This window comes from Chelonoidis abingdonii, chromosome 2 (assembly GCF_003597395.2).
Source record: "Chelonoidis abingdonii isolate Lonesome George chromosome 2, CheloAbing_2.0, whole genome shotgun sequence".
NCBI lineage: Eukaryota > Metazoa > Chordata > Testudines > Testudinidae > Chelonoidis > Chelonoidis abingdonii.
This window is the reverse complement of record NC_133770.1, coordinates 238,376,278-238,393,705: the sequence shown is the minus strand read 5'-3', so window position 1 is coordinate 238,393,705 and position 17,428 is coordinate 238,376,278. Positions and strand designations below refer to the sequence as shown.

Below are 17,428 nucleotides of genomic sequence, written 5' to 3'. Positions count from 1 at the left end.
CTTTAGATCCCCAAGTTCTTCAGTCCAATCAACTTCCCTAACTAATTTCCTTAATTTTTTTAAGTTAGACCTTTTGAAATCAAAAACCCTAGTCACAGATCTGTTTTTGTTTATCCATCCATTTAGTTTAAACTGAATTAGCTCATGATCGCTCGAACCAAAGTTGTCCCCTACAATCATTTCTTCTATGAGGTCCTCACTGTTCACCAAAACCAAATCTAAAATGGCATCCCCTCTTGTTGGTTCAGCAACTACTTGATGAAGGAATCCATCAGATATCGTATCTAGGAAAATCTGAGCCCTATTATTACTACTAGCACTTGTCCTCCAGTCTATATCTGGGAAGTTTAAGTCTCCCATGATCACACAATTCCTATTAGTATTTAAAACATTCATTAAAACATTAAAAAGGTCTCTATCCATATCCAGATCTATAGTACACCCCAAGCACTGTCTCAAGGGAGGCTCTAGTAGCTTTTTTCCCCAATGGGATTTTTGCCCAGACAGACTGTCTTATCCTTTCCATCCCTTCTTATTTCTTTACAGTCTGCCTTATCAGTGATATACAGTGCTACTCCACCACCTTTGCTTTTATTTCTGTCTTTCCTAAACGACACGTACCCTTCAATACCTCTACTCCAGTCATGACTACTATTTCTCCTTGTTTCTGTTATCCCTATAATATCCGGTTTCACTTCCTGCACCAGTAACTCTAGTTCCTCCATTTTGTTACCTAGGCTCCTCGCATTGGTATATAAACATCTTAATACTTGCTGTTTGGCTTCGCTCACATATTTTATCCGATTAGGCACAGACATTCTACCGTCAGTAGCACCTATTAGAATAGTATCTACACTACCCTTCCTCCATATGTCCATTCTCCTACCCATAGCTATATCCCTTCTTTCTTCATTTTCTTCCCTATCAATGGTAAAATCCAGTGTGGAGATTACCTGGACATCTCCCAACCACCTCCCTGCAATTCCTAGTTTGAAGCTCTCTTAATCAGTTGTGCCAGCCTCCATTCTGGAAGTCTATTTCCCTCCCTACTCAGGTGAAGTCCATCCTGAGAGAACAGTCTTCTCTTCATGAATCCCTCCCAGTGGCCGTACATCCCAAAGCCATCCTTATAGCACCACTGCCTGAGCCATCTGTTGATCATCATAATCTTGTCATACCTTTGTTGCCCTTCTCTAGGAGCAGGCAGAATCCCACTGAAGATCACCTGACCCTCGATTTCCTTAAGCGTCTTCCTCAGCCTGGCATAGTCTCCCTTGATACGTTCCAGCGAAAATCTAGCTGTATCATTCTTTCCCATATGAAGGACAATCAGTGGATTCTTTCCCTCTCCCGTTAGGATCCTCTTCAGCTTCAGGTCCACATCTCGTTTCTTAGTACCTGGCAGACAGCACACCCTTCTGTTCTCTGGATCATCTCTGGTTACAGGCCTGTAGATTCTTCTCAGTAAGGAATCTCCAATCACATAGACCTGCCTTTTCCTGGTAACGGTGCGATTCTCCGGTCTATCGCTTGTTCCCTCTGGCTGCAAGTCCTCTTGATTCCTAGTCACCCTTACAATCCTCTGCAACCCACCCCGTATCCTCCTGGGGCTCATGTTTGGTGGTGTAATCTCCATTGACTCTTCCCCTCTTCCTATAGAACTAGCTGCTCTTCTGTTCTTCCATGCCCTCTCACTTTCAGTGACCACCTACTGTGCCCCTTCTTCATTTTCCAACTCCTCAAACCTGTTCCTGAGCTCTATTTCTCCTTCACTGGCCCGTCTTTTCCTCTGCCTGAAGAAACATTGGTAAAGTCACTTAGTTTCTCTGTCCTTATTTCCATTTTATAAATGACAACACAGCTTAAGTATTTCACAGGGGTGCTGAAGACTTGTTGTAAGCTTGTGAGCCTTGATTCCTAGTCCCCTACACCAACAGGCACATTTTCTGATAGCTACACTAGGGGGTCACACACTTCTTTAGGGGGTAGCTTATAGCATACACCAGGGGCTCATTGCACTCCTTGATGTCCCCATAGGCTTTTTGTGTGCCACACTTCCATCCCCCTTTATTTCAGAGATTCCCTGAAACTCCTCCCTATCTCTCTCATGATAGCGGTTCTGTGTGCCCCCATTCCTCCCTTCCACCTGTACCAAGGTCCCCTAATTTCCTCCCACCAGGGGATCTGTCCTTCATTTCACCCCTCCACCATTATTACTATTGTTTATTATTTGTATTATCATAGCAGCCAGGAGTCCCAGGCATGGACTAGGTCCCCATAATACCGAACGCTGTACAAATATAGAACAGAAAGACAATCCCTACCCCAAAGAGCTTGTAGTCTAAGTGTATAATAAGAGATAACAGCCGGGTACAGCCAAATTGGGGAATACACAAAACAATGAGACAGTATTGGTCAGCGTGATAACTGGTGGTCAAAGTTTATGTAGGCCTCTGAGCAAACTGGAGTTTAAAGGAGGGTTTTGAAGGAGAATAATGAGTTAATTCTGCAAATATGTATGAGGAGCTTTTCGAAAGCATGAGGGGCAGCATGGGTCTCCCATTTTCCCTGTCAGACCAGGGTTTCTATGTGCATCCCTTTCGCCGCTTCCTCTCTCCTTCCATATCATGATCCCCCATTCTGCTCCAATGGCAGGGTCTCTGGGCCCCCCATTCCTTCTTCTCTCTCCATGGCAGGATCTCTGTGTGTCCTCCATTTCTCTATTCACCTGTATGCTAGGGACTCTGGGTGCCACCCTCCCCACATACCAGGGTACCCTAACTTTCCCTCACTGCTAGGGGTCCTGTGTGCACCCCCATTTCTTCATTCTCCCTTTCCCCCATGCTAGAGTCTGTGCACACACTCACATTCCCCTTCCTCTCCCCGCCATTATTATTTGTCTGAGAGAGAGAAATCGTTTGGGGCTTCAACATGTTAAACTCTATTGTGGGTAGGCAGAAATGAGATGGGGTATTGTTATACCTGAAGGTTTTAATGGCTGCTCTCAACCAGTTCATAGATCTATAGACAATTTCAGAGGTGCTTTAAAGCTGTAGCTGTGCTAAACAGATGATCATGTGTTCACCAGTTTCTCCCCTCCAACCCATCACCAAAAAACCGAAACAAACAGGGTTCTGGTCACTGATGCCTAGAACATTCTCTGAAATTTTGGAATTGATTTGGATCCAGTGTTCAAAAATACATACAAACAGAGAGATGCCACTGAGTTACACGTAAGGTTTTCACGAGATTGGCCTGCTGTTTCTGTATTCCATGAAAGAGGAGACCCGTGGGAATAATCAATATAAGAACTCTTAAACGCAAACTTTGAGTGTCTCAGAAAGATTTTCTTTTCTTGGGACCCTGCTTCCAGAATGGGTATTGTATCTTTCTGAGATTCACAAATGCAAAAAAAATAGTTGAAATTTACCCTATTAACAATGTTCAGACTTTCCATAATACTCACAAAAGAGGGTGGTAGCGGTGGCAATCTTCTGTTCCAGGTACTGTCTAAATATTCTAAAGAGGCATCTTGTGCCTGTAATTGCTGCTGCTTTTTTGCACCTGGCACAATATGGCAAATGTCTTTGAGGTGGAGCTGCAGCACTGAAATTGCATATTCTAACTATCGCAACACTTTTTTCTCTTTTTTTTTTTTTTAGAAACTGTGAATTTTTAAATAGAAAATAAACTATTTCTGACATTTCAAATAATTATGTTGAAATAACAGAAGCAGCTTCCGATGCCTATTGTCCTTCTTTTCTTTTAGGCTCTCAGGTATTTGGCAGAATGCCGGGCCAACAGAGAAAAGATGAAAAGTGAACTGGGTATGATGCTGAGCTTACAAACTGTAATACAAAGGTAAGTCTGTAGGGGCTGCCAGATCTGAAAACAGACAGGCCATATTCTTTTGTGTAATAACAAGTTCAATATCAAATAAAACTCTGCCACCTGAATTTATGTAATGAATTTCATGACAGTAGAGCATGCATTTGTTCGTCTTTGGATTTTATGGTTTAAAGCTATTACTAGTTTGAATTTTATTCAGTATAGCAGCTCAATTAAATGTCAACAAACGCCCAGTTGAAAGGAGCTTGCCTTTTGAGGGAGGTTTCAAGTGCTCAGAGTTCTGTTCTATACAGTATAGGTACTTATATCGCTTTCATCACTGTAATATCCAAGTACCTTCCAGTTGTGAATTAAGTAACTTGACTAACATGTGTCACTTGTGGTTTATTCTTTCCTTCATAGCCTCCCTAGAGGGAGACTTGTGTGTGCAATGTCATGTCTTGTTTGAGTGGGTTTTTGTGTACCTGCTGTTATGTTCTTGAGAAATCAAGGTTGAAATGTGCCTTGCACTTGAAGCAGAAGGTGGCGAGATTTGTGATAGCCCTTAATTTCTGTGGGAGTTAGTTTGTGGTCATGGACTAACCTGTGGGATGACTGTGTCTCCTGTACCGATTAGCTTTACCCGTATGGCAGAAAGTTCCATTGTGCCTCAGGAGCAGAGTTGTTGACCACAGTATTCATCCTGGAACTTTGGAGAATCTGTTGGATTCTCTAAAGTGGTTTGAGATTTGGGGAAGGAAGATGTAGAGTTCTAGCACCGTTCTGACCCAATCCATGAAGGAGCATCTGTGCCACTGGGATCAAGGTAATCTCTTTTTCACTTTTTAAGAAGTTCAGCTGCTAGCAGGATGGGACAACTGCCTTAAATTAGAAAGAACTTCCAGGAAACTGAAAACATAGCTAAAGTTAGTCTCAATATCACCAAGTAAAAGCTGTAGAAGATAGGCCTAAAGAGGAAATAGATGGGTCTTTTTCCTCCTACAGCTAAACCTACCGTAGTTCAGTGACAAAATAATTTTTCATCTATTATCTTTCTCCACATTTCTCCAGGCAATAGAAAAAAAAACTTTGGCTTCAGCATTTTTTGTCAACAGTATAGTTTCAATTCCTGACGAGAGACAATGACATACAACCTTGTTTGAAGATGCTCTGTATTTCAATTTTCATGGTAATACATTTCCAAATGCTATAACAATCCAAATCAGATACATTTTCCTTGCCTTGCCACCGGGATACCCAGAAAAAAAAAAAATTCTGCAAGTTTTCCGGTGACTCACTTCCCCCTCTTTTTTTTTTTTTTTTTTTTTTGTTGCAACTGTCTGCAAGATCCTGAACCTGACCCTTTCTGTCCTTGAATTTTAATGACAAATTAATAGTGGACAATTTTTCCTGGCTTTAAGATTTTGTTTCTTTAGACAACTTTTATACACCGTTTTGATTATACAATCACATTTCACAATAACATCATCTTTTGTTTTTATCCTTAATTATATTTTGAATTGTAAATCTTGAAACACTGATTACTCCTCTCCTCACACTAAATTCCTGTGACCAACGTTCCCACCCACTTAGTGGTATTTTACAGATGACAATCACCTGCTTTAACTAAATGTGGCAGATATACTAGTGGCTAATTCCTTTTTGAAAGAAAATTTTCTGACATTAGCTAATGAATAGATATATCTTTTATTTTATCACTTGCATTACAGTAGCAACCAAAGGCCCCAACTAAATTTTAAGCTGGGTGCTGCACAAACATATTTAAGACTATTTCACTATACAAACACTGAATACTAAAGTTAAGAAAATCTACAAACAACTACAACAACTCTGTACATTTTCACTCTATTCTACAGTTATTTCAGTGTATCTATTTCTCAGTGGTATTATCAATTTCTTCTTTTTTTAAATAATTATACGTATGTCATTATACCTGCAAATTTACTAATTTTGTATTTTGCTTTGGGCAGCTAAAGCCTTATATCTTTTATTTCCAAACGGCTTTTAAATAATATTCCTCTAAAGAACAGCACATGTCTGAGTCATATGCTTCTTTACATGCTTTTTACAAACTATTTACATTTAAATTAAACAAAAGGTATTTGAGATCCTAACACAAGTACAAAAGATTTTCCACATACATTTAATCCTTTGTTTTGTTTTGGAAACTGTAGTTTTGCGCAAACTTAATGGGATCCAATTTTACAAGCCTTGTTGTACATTTAAAAAAAAAAAATTACATTTAATGGGTGTTAATACTCTACACCTGTACACCATCTCCAATAAAAATGGTGTAGAGGAAGACAGTGGTTATTAAAAACAAAAAGAATAAAACAAAAAAAAACATCACTTCTCACTATCCTTAGAATTTGTCAGAGCTATATTTTGAATTCTATCCAACTAGTTCTCATCTCGATGCCTCTCAAGTTGGCATACTTTTCCAAAATCTTTGAGTTTTGGCTGACTCGTGCCCCAGTTTAGAAAGACACTTAAGCATGTGCACTGCAAATACTCTTTTGTAGAACAGAACTACAGGTGACCACGGTTGTGAAATCAGAACCTTTCATAACCACTATTTTGGTTTTTAAAAAGCTTTGAAGAATTGTCTTGATGTGGTAATACACCTCTACCCTGATATAACGTGGTCCTTGGGAGCCAAAAATCCCTACCGCATTATAGGTGAAACCCCATTATATCGAGGTAGCGGCGGCAGGGCTCCAGTGGTGATTTCAAGGGCCCGAGGCTCCGGCTGTGGGGAGCCCCGGGCCCTTTAAATCACCACCCAAGCCCCGCTCCTGGAGCCCCGGGGTTGCAGCGGCAGGGCTCTGACAGTGATTTAAAGGGCCCAGGGCTGCCCACAGCGGCCAGAACTCTGGGCCCTTTAAATCACCCGCTGAAATTTGCATCAGAGACATCCAGACCCCAGAAGCACACTTCCTCACCTTCTGTTCCGCGATCCCTCCACAACTCAGCAAATTAGTGTGTTCTGCAAACTTCCAAATCATTAAGTTCAATGGTTAAACATTTCTGAGTTGGAGGTTGGTTATTTATTTGTATTGTGGTAGCGCTTAGGAGCCCCCCCATGTAGATGCAAACATGGAATAAAATGATTGTCAATTCTTTGGCACAAGTGACCATCTAAATAAGAGTTCATTTCAAGCTAGGGAAGTGCTCATCTGAAGAGAAACAGGACATCTAACTCCTAGGAACTCTGAGAGGGCAAGAGAAATCTTGATTAGGATTGTACAGTCTACATTAGTATCAGTGGATCACAAAAAATGGGTAGAAAAATATTTTTGCAAGTGTGCACTTGTGAGACATCCAGGTTTGCTTACTGTCATTCTTTGCTTAGAGGTCTGTTTTATGCTTCACTTCACAAATTACGGGGCCTCTAGAATTCTCTGCTCCGATTTTGAAGGGTTTTTTTCAATAATAGGCATTATATCTCAATTGTTCAGGTTATTCCACTGCTTAAACTGACTAGTGTACTGATTCACTATTAATATTACGTCATAATTAAGGAACCGGAAAGGAGTTTTAGGTTCGCTATTATTTTGTTTTGCACTGTACATAATTGCTAGTCTCTTGCTAGCATAGAAATAATAGTAAATGTTGGGGACTAGAATCATTCAGCTCTAGAGTCCTATGTCAGCAGAAACACTAAATGTCAACCCAGTGGAATAGTAAAGTTAAGTTTAAAGACATGTTTGGGGTTTATTAGGTTCTTTCAGACTTACTTTGATTTGGAATATTTTTATAAAGCTTTCTGGGATATTTCATAAGATGGTTGTTATAAAATATTGCTTGTTGCAATAACACGTGGGAAATCCAGGTTAAAACTGCATGTTTTCATAGAAGACTTATGAGGAACCATTTTATTTAGAAACACTTCTGTCTACATGTCCCTTATTTTCTACATTCTTCTGTATCAGGAAGATTTATATGAAAACAATATTTTAGCTTCTCAGTAGTTCTTCTATTCCTGCTGATTGTTCTACACTGTGGCTTGATTTTCCACTCCCTTATGCTTGTGTAAATCAAGAGTAACTTCATTTTAATGGACTTAAATTAGTATAGTGAGATGAGAATCCAGCCCTTGTAACCCTAATTCTTTGTGGTGGTGATCTTACATCAGCAACCAGTTTTGTTATAATTGGAAATCGAGGTCTTTTCAGGTGATTAATAAGCAGCTGGAGCAAATGCTTTTAAATGAAAATCTTGTTTCTGTTCAGTTTGTTTATTCTTTGTTGTGGTAGTGTCCTCATCAGGACCGGGGCCCCCTTGTGTTGTACATTATGCATATACATAGGAAGACATGATTCCTGTCCTGGAAAGCTTTACCAATCTCTACCAAGTAGAGAGAGAGTGTGTGTATGTGTTTAAAATAATAATAATAATAATAATAATAATTAAAAAGGGTGGGGAATGGAGAATTGTCTCAAAACGAAGTGCTTCAGAGTTTTCCAGGAGGCATCAGCAGCTTTTTAATGTTACATACTGATGTAGTCATTGGCTTCATGGTGTGGGGAACTTAATGTGTCTACTTGGACTTTATAAAATGTTATTAGTAACTTCTAGAATTAATTAGGATTTATAGCCTACAAGAAAATGTACTCATTTTGTGTTCAGAATGAAAGTGACTCTTGATGGACAGTAAAGATTAAAGGTCACAATTGTTTCATAAGCTTTATGAGCATCATGATGGTACTCTTACAATATAACTGACATATTAAAAAAAATACTGGTGGGGAATCAATATACCAAATAGCTCTTATTGCAGAATGGCAAATTGCTGAGAGTAAAATTCCAATTACTTAGCTAAAAGAGCTTTTCAAGATAGTCTTCCTTTGCCAGGGTGTCAGGTTTAACAAGCTGAACTAAATCCAGCGTATTAATCAGCTCTTCCAATTTATTACTTGCCTAAGAAGATTGGGGCAATTAATATGTGTTTAATTACATAGAGTCCCTTGCAGATATGGTGAAATACATGCACTTCTGTAATTCCTGACTTCTTATTCAATTTTAATTTTGGGTAGTCTTAATTACCTATGGCTTTTGAAAATGTGATTTATTCTCTGGAACTGGCAAAGCTTAGATGTATTATGTTTAGCTTAAAAAAAATCAAAGTAATTCACATAATATTTGCTGAAACGTAAACAGTAAGAGATACAGAATCACATTGGTTTTATTTATGTTCGTTGTATAATGTCTTCCTCTTGATTTTGTGAAAACAGGAGAACACTGTGGGGGGAGAAACAGTAAAGTCGAAATACTAGTTGGTGATAAAGCAAAACTGTGCAGTGGTTGTGGGCATATACTAATAAACTGTTGCATTTTCTGTGTGGGAGCTTGCATCTTTGTAAATCTCCATCTTTAGTATTCTTGTGAATATGGAAACTGATGAAGCACCTGCTCTCCGAAATGCTTGAAGCTGAAGTTTTGTAATTACAACATATCACCTTGTACAAGCATAATGTAGATGTGCAAATCCTATTCCAGGGGTTCTCAAACTGGGGGGTTGGGACCCCTTAGGGAATCATGGGGGATCACGAGTTGTCAGCCTCCACTCTAAACCCTGCTTTGCCTCCAGCATTTATAATGGTGTTAAATATATAAAAAAGTGTTTTTAATGTATAAGGGGCATCACACTCAGAGGCTTGCTGTGTGAAAGGGATCACCAGTACAAAAGTTTTGAGAGCTACTGCCCTGTTCATATTACTCTGCCTTTCATGGTCCACACCCTAACCTGTTTGTTTGTCTCATCCACTTATTTGGGACAAAGATGATCATTTTCCAAAATGGAAGACCCTGTCTAGTAGGCCTTTAGGTACTATCGCAACATCACTGTTAATAATTGGTCACAGCAAGGAGCTGGAAAGACACTCTATATACTTGTCTGGTCTTTAATTGGAACCACCTCTAGTAAGTCAAATTTTAGGCCTACTGAGTACGGCAGGTATTAGATTAAAAAGAGAGTTTTTCAAGACTTAAATTTAGTGATGTTCCAAGCTAGTTGGCTCTCAGGCTGTCTGGACAGCATAGAGGACAGCAAACATGTTAGGCATTTCTATGATGATCTGTCTCATCATAAACTGGTTCATTACAAGATTGTACTTTGTAGATTGTTTGCAGGGAACAGGTGTGTGGTGATGTCTTCCAACCATCATGTTTTAGGTCTTCCGGCAGGTGTTTTTCCATCATGCTTTAATTGGGTCAAAGTCAAAGATGATTCTTGCAGGGAAGTTGGTAGACTTTCCTAGCAAATGACCTTACCACATTAGAGAGCCTTGGGCAACTGAGAGTTGGACCTGTTTAGTTAGAAGATGGATCTCTTCATGTGGCTTAAATTTGAACCACAGAATGTTTAAATCACTCAGAGATGCTTCATCTGAATAGTGTCCAACTTCTTTTCAATCTTGACCACCAAAGCCTTGAATTATTCTCAATTTTGTCCTCTGCTTATAAAAATCTTTAGTTTGCAAAGACACTGTTGATGAATTGTCCTATTAACAAGGGTTTTGCAGTGCAGCTTTCAATTCTTTCTCAGTGTTATCTGTAACAGAGCTCAGGTAGGTGAAATTACTGGCACTCTCAACTGTGTGGTCACATGTTCAAAATTGCTTGACCAAAAAAATTGTGGTTTTGCCCTAATTATTTTTCAGGCTGACTTTTTTGCTCATGGACTTTTCACATGGTAAAGTGCCACAACCAGCTTGTGCATTGTTTCAACAACTAGCACTATATCATTGGCAAAATCAGTGCAGGTAAGGCTCTTGTCATCCAGCAGTATGCCTAAGATGCATTTACTTAATGTCTGGGCAAATATTCTCAGGAAGCTGCTATGACTAGTCTGTCTTACCATAAACAGAGTAACCTCACTGAACCTGAATTGAACAACTGTTTTGAAGAGTGAATCTAATACTTTTGTTTCTGTCAGCATTGTAGAATAGATTTTATAGCTAGGCTTTTAAAAACTGTTTTGCAAAGCTAAAGTTCAGTTGCAAAAGCCCAGTGAAATATCATGCAATATATGTGGCATCAGTTTGTTCAGTATCTCTCCTTGGAGATATGGGGAGTGTTGTTTTCGTAGTATGTCTTGTCAATGTGCTATGTCTACATTCAGTGCTTCTGCAGAACATACAAAAAATCACACACTCTGCCCTAGCACATTTACAATTCAAGCAGACGCATAACAGAGCTAAAATTATGTATGTAAAGCACTGAATAGCCAAGCAGTGAAGATTCCTGGTAGAGCAACAGGTGTTATATTAATCCTAACAGTTCAAGGTTTGATAGCCAACTCTAGGAGCATTCATGGAAGGAGTGTGGGTTTTGAGTAGGGATTTGAAAAAGAAAAGGATGGATGCATAAAAGGTTGACTGCAAGAACAATCACATTAAAATGGCAGACAGTTGAAATTTCAGATCTTCATTTAATATCTTCATAAAGATTAAAATAGGTTTATTTGTATTTGCAAGGATTATTATAACAGATCTGAGTTACCTTCATTATTGTCCATATCTTGAATTATGCATCTCAAAATAAATGGAAAAATTAGCAAGGTTTGAAACTGAGAGGTGATCACTGGGCAAAATCTGAAAATGGAACAGTTTGTGAGGATCCACTGCCTATGGTCAAAACAGCTGGTGCTCAGCCATTTTATCAAGCCATATGATGCTAAATGAATAAAGACTTTTTTCTGTGCTGGTTACTGAAAAAAGTGGACATTATTCTTCGCTTATTGGCAGAGAAAAGCTAATATTGTTTAGTTTGAGCTCTGTGCCTTCATATTTAAATGTAAAAAGGACTACAGAATTGCAAAATTGACGAGCAGCATAAACAAAATCCTTTGGTCACAGTCAAAGAATTTTTGTGAAGCAGTTTAATATAATCTTAAAATAGAAAAGTGAGATTTTAAATGTATTGTGAGAAAGTACTAAATCTGAACTGGTATAATTGAAATCATCAACAAGTTTATTTCTATCTGTTTTAGAAACTCGAATGACAAGGGCCAACCAGTAGCTTAATTTAGGGGATCTCCATGTAATTTGGAAGTTTCAGTGTGTTCTTCAGCATTTAATCTTTCATTTTACATCACAACAAGTGTCTGCCGCTTCTATCTGTGAAGTTTTCTTTCTACATGTAATCAGTGCAATACTGTTTTCCCTAATCTTCAGGGATAGACTGAAAACATAGTTTTGATGTATATGAACAATCCATTCATCTCTATATTGTAAAAGCTGATACCATACAATTTAAATAACTCTTTTAATTGCTGATCATATAAGAAACATTTTGCTAAGGTACTGAATTTAATATGTCAAGATTCACTTTAAAAGGCATTCCAGCTAAAAGACTTATTTGCATCTCCAAAACCTGCATCCATTCTGTCTGTCTGTGTGGGGGGAAGGAATATTGTGCACTCAGCATTGGAATATGGAAGAGAAAGGAAGACTCATGTAGCTTGGCAGAGAGGAAGATTTAATAACAGGAACATAGTGTGTCTTTAATACTAATTAAACCTTGCAGTCAGCGTATGTCAAATACATTCTAGAAATACAGTGTCCTTCCTTGGTAACTGTTCAATTTACAAGACAAAATGCTGAAGCAGGCAGGTTCTTCTGCAGTATTGCCAGTATCACCGAAAATCATGAGATTATGTCAAAATAATAGATTTGATGTTCTTTTTATTTGCCTTCAGCTTTTTGAGACTTTAGAGTGAAATGAGGTCACATTTTGAAGCTTTCTTCACAGCCGCAAGGGCTGGAAATTTACTTTTTCTTTAAGAATGGAGGCTGAAATCATCACATATCCACTTGACTCCAGGAGCTGGGGCTTTAAGAAAAAACAGTTATCATAAAGAACAACAAGGAATCCTTGTGGCACCTTTAGAGACTAACAAATTTATTTGGGTATAAGCTTTCCTGGGCCAAAATCCACTTCATCAGATGCATGGAGTAAAAAATACAATAAGCAGAAAAAAATATATAATACATATGTGCCAGCAGTCCCCCTCTGCTATATACATTGGCCAAACAGGACAGTCTCTACGCAAAAGAATAAATGGACACAAATCAGACATCAAGAACTGTAACTTTCAAAAACCAGTAGGAGAACACCTCAGTCTCCCTGGACACTCAATAAGAGACTTAAAAGTGGCATTTCTTCAACAAAAAAACTTCAAAAACAGACTCCAATGAGAAACTGCAGAACTGGAATTTAATTTGCAAACTGGACACCATCAAATTAGGCCTGAATAAAGACTGGGAGTGGATAGGTCACTACAAAAAATAATTTTCCCTCTGCTGATACTCGCACCTTGTTGACAACTGTTGGAAATGGCCCACCTTGATTGCATTGGCCTCGTTAGCACTACAAAAGTAATTTTCCCGCCCTTGGTGTTAACCCCTTCTTGTCAGCTGTTGAGAATAGGCCACTTCCACCTTAATTGAATTGGCTTGTTAGTACTGACCCCCCCACTTGGTAAGGGAACTCCCGTCTTTTCATGTGCTATAATATATATTCTGCTTACTGTGTTTTTCACTCCATGCGTGTGGTGAAATGGGTTTTAGCCCATGAAAGCATATGCCCAAATAAATTTGTTAGTCTCCTAAGGTGCCCCAAGGACTCCTAGTTGTTTTTGCTGATATAGACTAACACGGCTACTACGTTGAAATAATTATCATGAGACTCATGACAAAATCATGAGTTGGCAACACTGCTTCTGTGATATGCTGACTGAGAGAACAAAGATTGCCAAGATACTTTTTTAAAAAGGGGCATCTGATTCTTTTTTAGTGAATTTGGTACCCAGGAAAGGTGGCAGATTGATAGTGTCGGAGATCAAAGTCACTTATCTGTGAAAAAGGAACAACACAGGCAGTTGGCAGTACAAGTTTCCCCACCCTTCCTTGCAAGTAGTGTGCCTCCAACCCTGGTTTGTGGGGAGCATCTTCACATGTGAAGCCAGTCTCCATGCTTCATTAGTCCTTGGCCCCTCTTTTGAGATGGCCAACAAAAGTGCCGGTTGTCATGTTGGTTTTTTATGAAGCAGATGTGAGCCTACTAGGAAGTGGACTGAGATCCATAACTTGTTGTACAAAACCCAGCAAATGATAGAAATGTTGTGTAAGGGCTTGTCTACATGGGGAAACAGACCAGAATAGCTATTGCGATATTCTCAAATAGCTCCCCATGTGGACACTCAAATTATTCCAGAATAAAGTGATTTTTATGCCAGAATAGAGAGTTTATAGTGAAGTAATTATTCCTGAAAGAATATACTTTTATTCCTGAATAGTGTGTACTCACAGTGAAGTATTCTGCAATAGTTATTCCAATCAATTTCCCCATGTAGAGAAGCCCGAAGTAACAACTTTGGACAAATTACAATGGTGACCTATTTTCATGCATTAGGGCCAAAAGGGAACATTGTGAGCATGCATAGCACAGGCCATGGAACTTCCTGAAAATAATTCCTAGAGCAGGGCTTTTAGAAAAACAACCAGTGTGAATTTTAAAATTGCCAGTGACAGGGATTCCTCCATAACTTTCAGTAAATTGTTCTATTACCATTCAGTCCTCTGAGAATCATCCAGTCCACTGAGGGTTACAGAAGGATTTTGAAGTTTTGGCTCATGTTCCACTCTCTATATCTCCAGTTCTCGACCTGCAGGCCGCATGCAGGCCGCACGCAGCCCAATTAGCTCACAGCTGTAGCCCAGCTGTGTGCTTAAAAAAAATTCAAAAATTTGGCTCTCTGGTCCGGCAGGGAGCGGGGCTGGCTTAGGGAGAGACAGCGTCTTGCAGCCTGCACCAGCATGCTGGTGAGTGCCATAGGGAGGACAAGGAGTGGGAGAGTGGGTCTGTGGGAAGGTTTTGGGGGCATTGGGAACTAGGAGTTTTCCAGGGTGTAGCAGCACCCCCACATTTTAGATGGGGCTCTGCTCCTGGCCCCCCTTCTCGGATCCTGGCTGCTGGCCTGTGCCAGGTGCTCCGCTCTTGGCCCGGTGTCAGGGTTCCTGGCTGCCCCTCTGTGCACTGCAGCACTCGAGTCCCGGCTGCCCCTCCCTGCACGGTGGGATCTGGGCCCGGCTGCCAGCTGCTGCCATGCACTGGGGTTTGGGGTCTAACCACCTGGCCCGTGCCCAGGGCTCCATTCATGGCCCCATTCTAGGCGAAGGTGCTAGGTATAGGGGACTGTGGGTGGAGGAGGGCACTGTGGTTCTCAGCCTGCAGCCCACGTAACACATTGTGGACCACATATGTGGCCCACAGTGATAAACAGGCTGAGAACTGCTGCTCTGGAGCCATTCCCTTAGGAATACTGTTTTTCATCCAACTGTGAAGCTGGTAATGTGAGGTTTGTCATAAAAGTACACATATTGTGGTGTCAACGTGGAAGTAGTTCTAGGAGCACGAAAACAGGAAATAATATTACCTAATAATCTTCATTTTCAAGTACATTTTCTGTATTGCACTGATTAGCATTAGCAATCTTAATCATCTACCCATTTGAAAGTTTTCTAGATTGTAAAGCTATTTGTCTCTCTTGCCTTACCACACGTTTCTTCTTCTGGTGATTTTAATTTCTAAGAGAGCAAGACTTTATTTTGTGGGAATTGAACTCCAGTTCAATGTTCCAGGAGCACAAAAACTTCAATGCGGAATCTGTTTCTGCATTTAACACTTTCCAGAAATAGAGTTCTCCCTCAATGCTATCAGCACTGCTGTTAATCTTGCTCTTTCAGGATAGTCACTGAGGAAAGGCAGGAATGACTTTGTATACGTCATTAATGTCATACAGTGGGGAGGGCTAGGTAGAGGCGGTGCTCCTCATGTTACCATTGAATCATTATAGCAGAAGAAGCATGAAAATGATTCTTGCCATAAACATATATTACATTAATTGATTACTGTTCACTACTGGGACAAGCTGTTTGAACTAAATACTGTGAAACTCAGCGTGAAGTTCTATTAGAGAGACAAGGTAGGTGAGGTAATATTTTTTGAAAGCATGTCTCTCTCTCCAACAGAAGTTGGTCCAATAAAAGAGATTACCTCACCCACCTTGTCCCTCCAATATCCTGGGACTGACACGGCTCCAACAACATTGAAATTCTATGTCTATTAGGCCCAATTTTATCTAGCAAATGCTAAAAGCCTGAAATTTCATTGAGTAATAGGGCCTGATTTTGTTGGAATTTGTCCATATGGTAGATACCAAGCTGTGGAAGTTCAAATACTGAGCTCCCTTTTAGTGTGTGTATATAGCAAGAGTTAAATGAAATTGGACAAATAGCTGTGATAAGCATATGGCATCTGTTTAAATCTATTGTTACGCTATGGTTTAAAGTTTGTGTTCTTTTCTGGTGATAAAAGGATAATAGGCTGAACTAGTGAACACTCTTGATGCCTAGTTAGTGATGTGTATTTTTATTAAATAGTAAAATAATTATATTGTAATAACAAGGGATTAGTGGTTTTACACTATTAACACTATACAAGAAGGGGAATTAATAATTTATTGCTTTCAAGAGCATTTGTGAGAATATAGATATAGCATACAAAAACCTACATTTGGTTCTTTGAGTGTACAGGTTCAGCCCACAATTTAATACTCATATCATACTAGAATGGGAACAGATGATCAGTCAAACTGCAGAAATTTAGAGTGATTACGTAAATGTCATAAAATATTTCTTGAGCACACTGTCTTTGTTTTGGACAAAATGGACAGTTTAAATGCAGAGCTCACTCTTACTGAAACTTTCCCTAGTTTAGTATATCATAGGTAATTTTAAAGTTAGTATTGTAAGGAGATAACAGATCTGCTGCTTCTAATTCATCTTGCAGTTCTGTCATGCCTTTCCTTCATGACCAGTAATTTTTTCTCTTTTTCAATACCCTGTAGCCTCGGGGAAGGCACGTTAATTGTTGCTCTTCAACTGACTGCTTTTAATATTTCTATATACTTTGCAGCCCTTCCTAGCCAAGACTTCATGTCTCTACCTTAGGTGAGGTATAACTACCAGTCACACGTACAGCTGATGTAACTGAGAAGGTTGGCAAGGTCATGTCAGGCAGAGCTGGGATAGAACTCAGATTTCTACTGTAATAGACCCAAGTCTCATCCATGTTGCAGTGCTTCCTGTTAGGAGAAATAAGCTAAATTAGGCTGGGTTCCTCAAGGAAATAACATAGCATGGCTCTCTTCCCTCTCTAATAGCCCACAAAATTAGAGATGTTTGAGTCTGTTACTGCCTCCCTGCTAGTGAAAATGGACCTTTTGCTGAAGTGATAGTACATGTTTTAGTTCTAGAGATCCCAGGTTCAGCAGCTGACTTGGAGGTATCATTACACTAGTCTGCGTTTAAACCACTGGCCCGTACTCTGCCCACAGAGTCAGGAGTAGAAACCTGGAATACTGATAGCTAACATTCTAGTGCTAGTTCACAAATAGTTGTCATCATTTTTGGGATGCTCCTCATACATCCCAATAGCATGCTTCCATTTCCACTTATGCCTGTAACTGAAGTGAAGAGCTCTGAGCTGTGCATCTGAAGGTTATGCGTTCAAA

General features: G+C 39.6%; 1 protein-coding gene across 2 annotated transcripts in view; it reads left to right on the top strand.

The window, feature by feature from the left end:
* ARMC1 (armadillo repeat containing 1) overlaps positions 1 to 17,428 on the top strand; it is a 46,251-nt gene that overhangs the window by 9,487 nt on the left and 19,336 nt on the right. For both annotated transcript variants that reach the window (XM_032804093.2, XM_075063059.1), the window contains exon 3: positions 3,770 to 3,861. In XM_032804093.2, the coding sequence (XP_032659984.2) occupies positions 3,770 to 3,861 (92 nt within the window). The remainder of the gene's footprint in view (positions 1 to 3,769; positions 3,862 to 17,428) is intronic.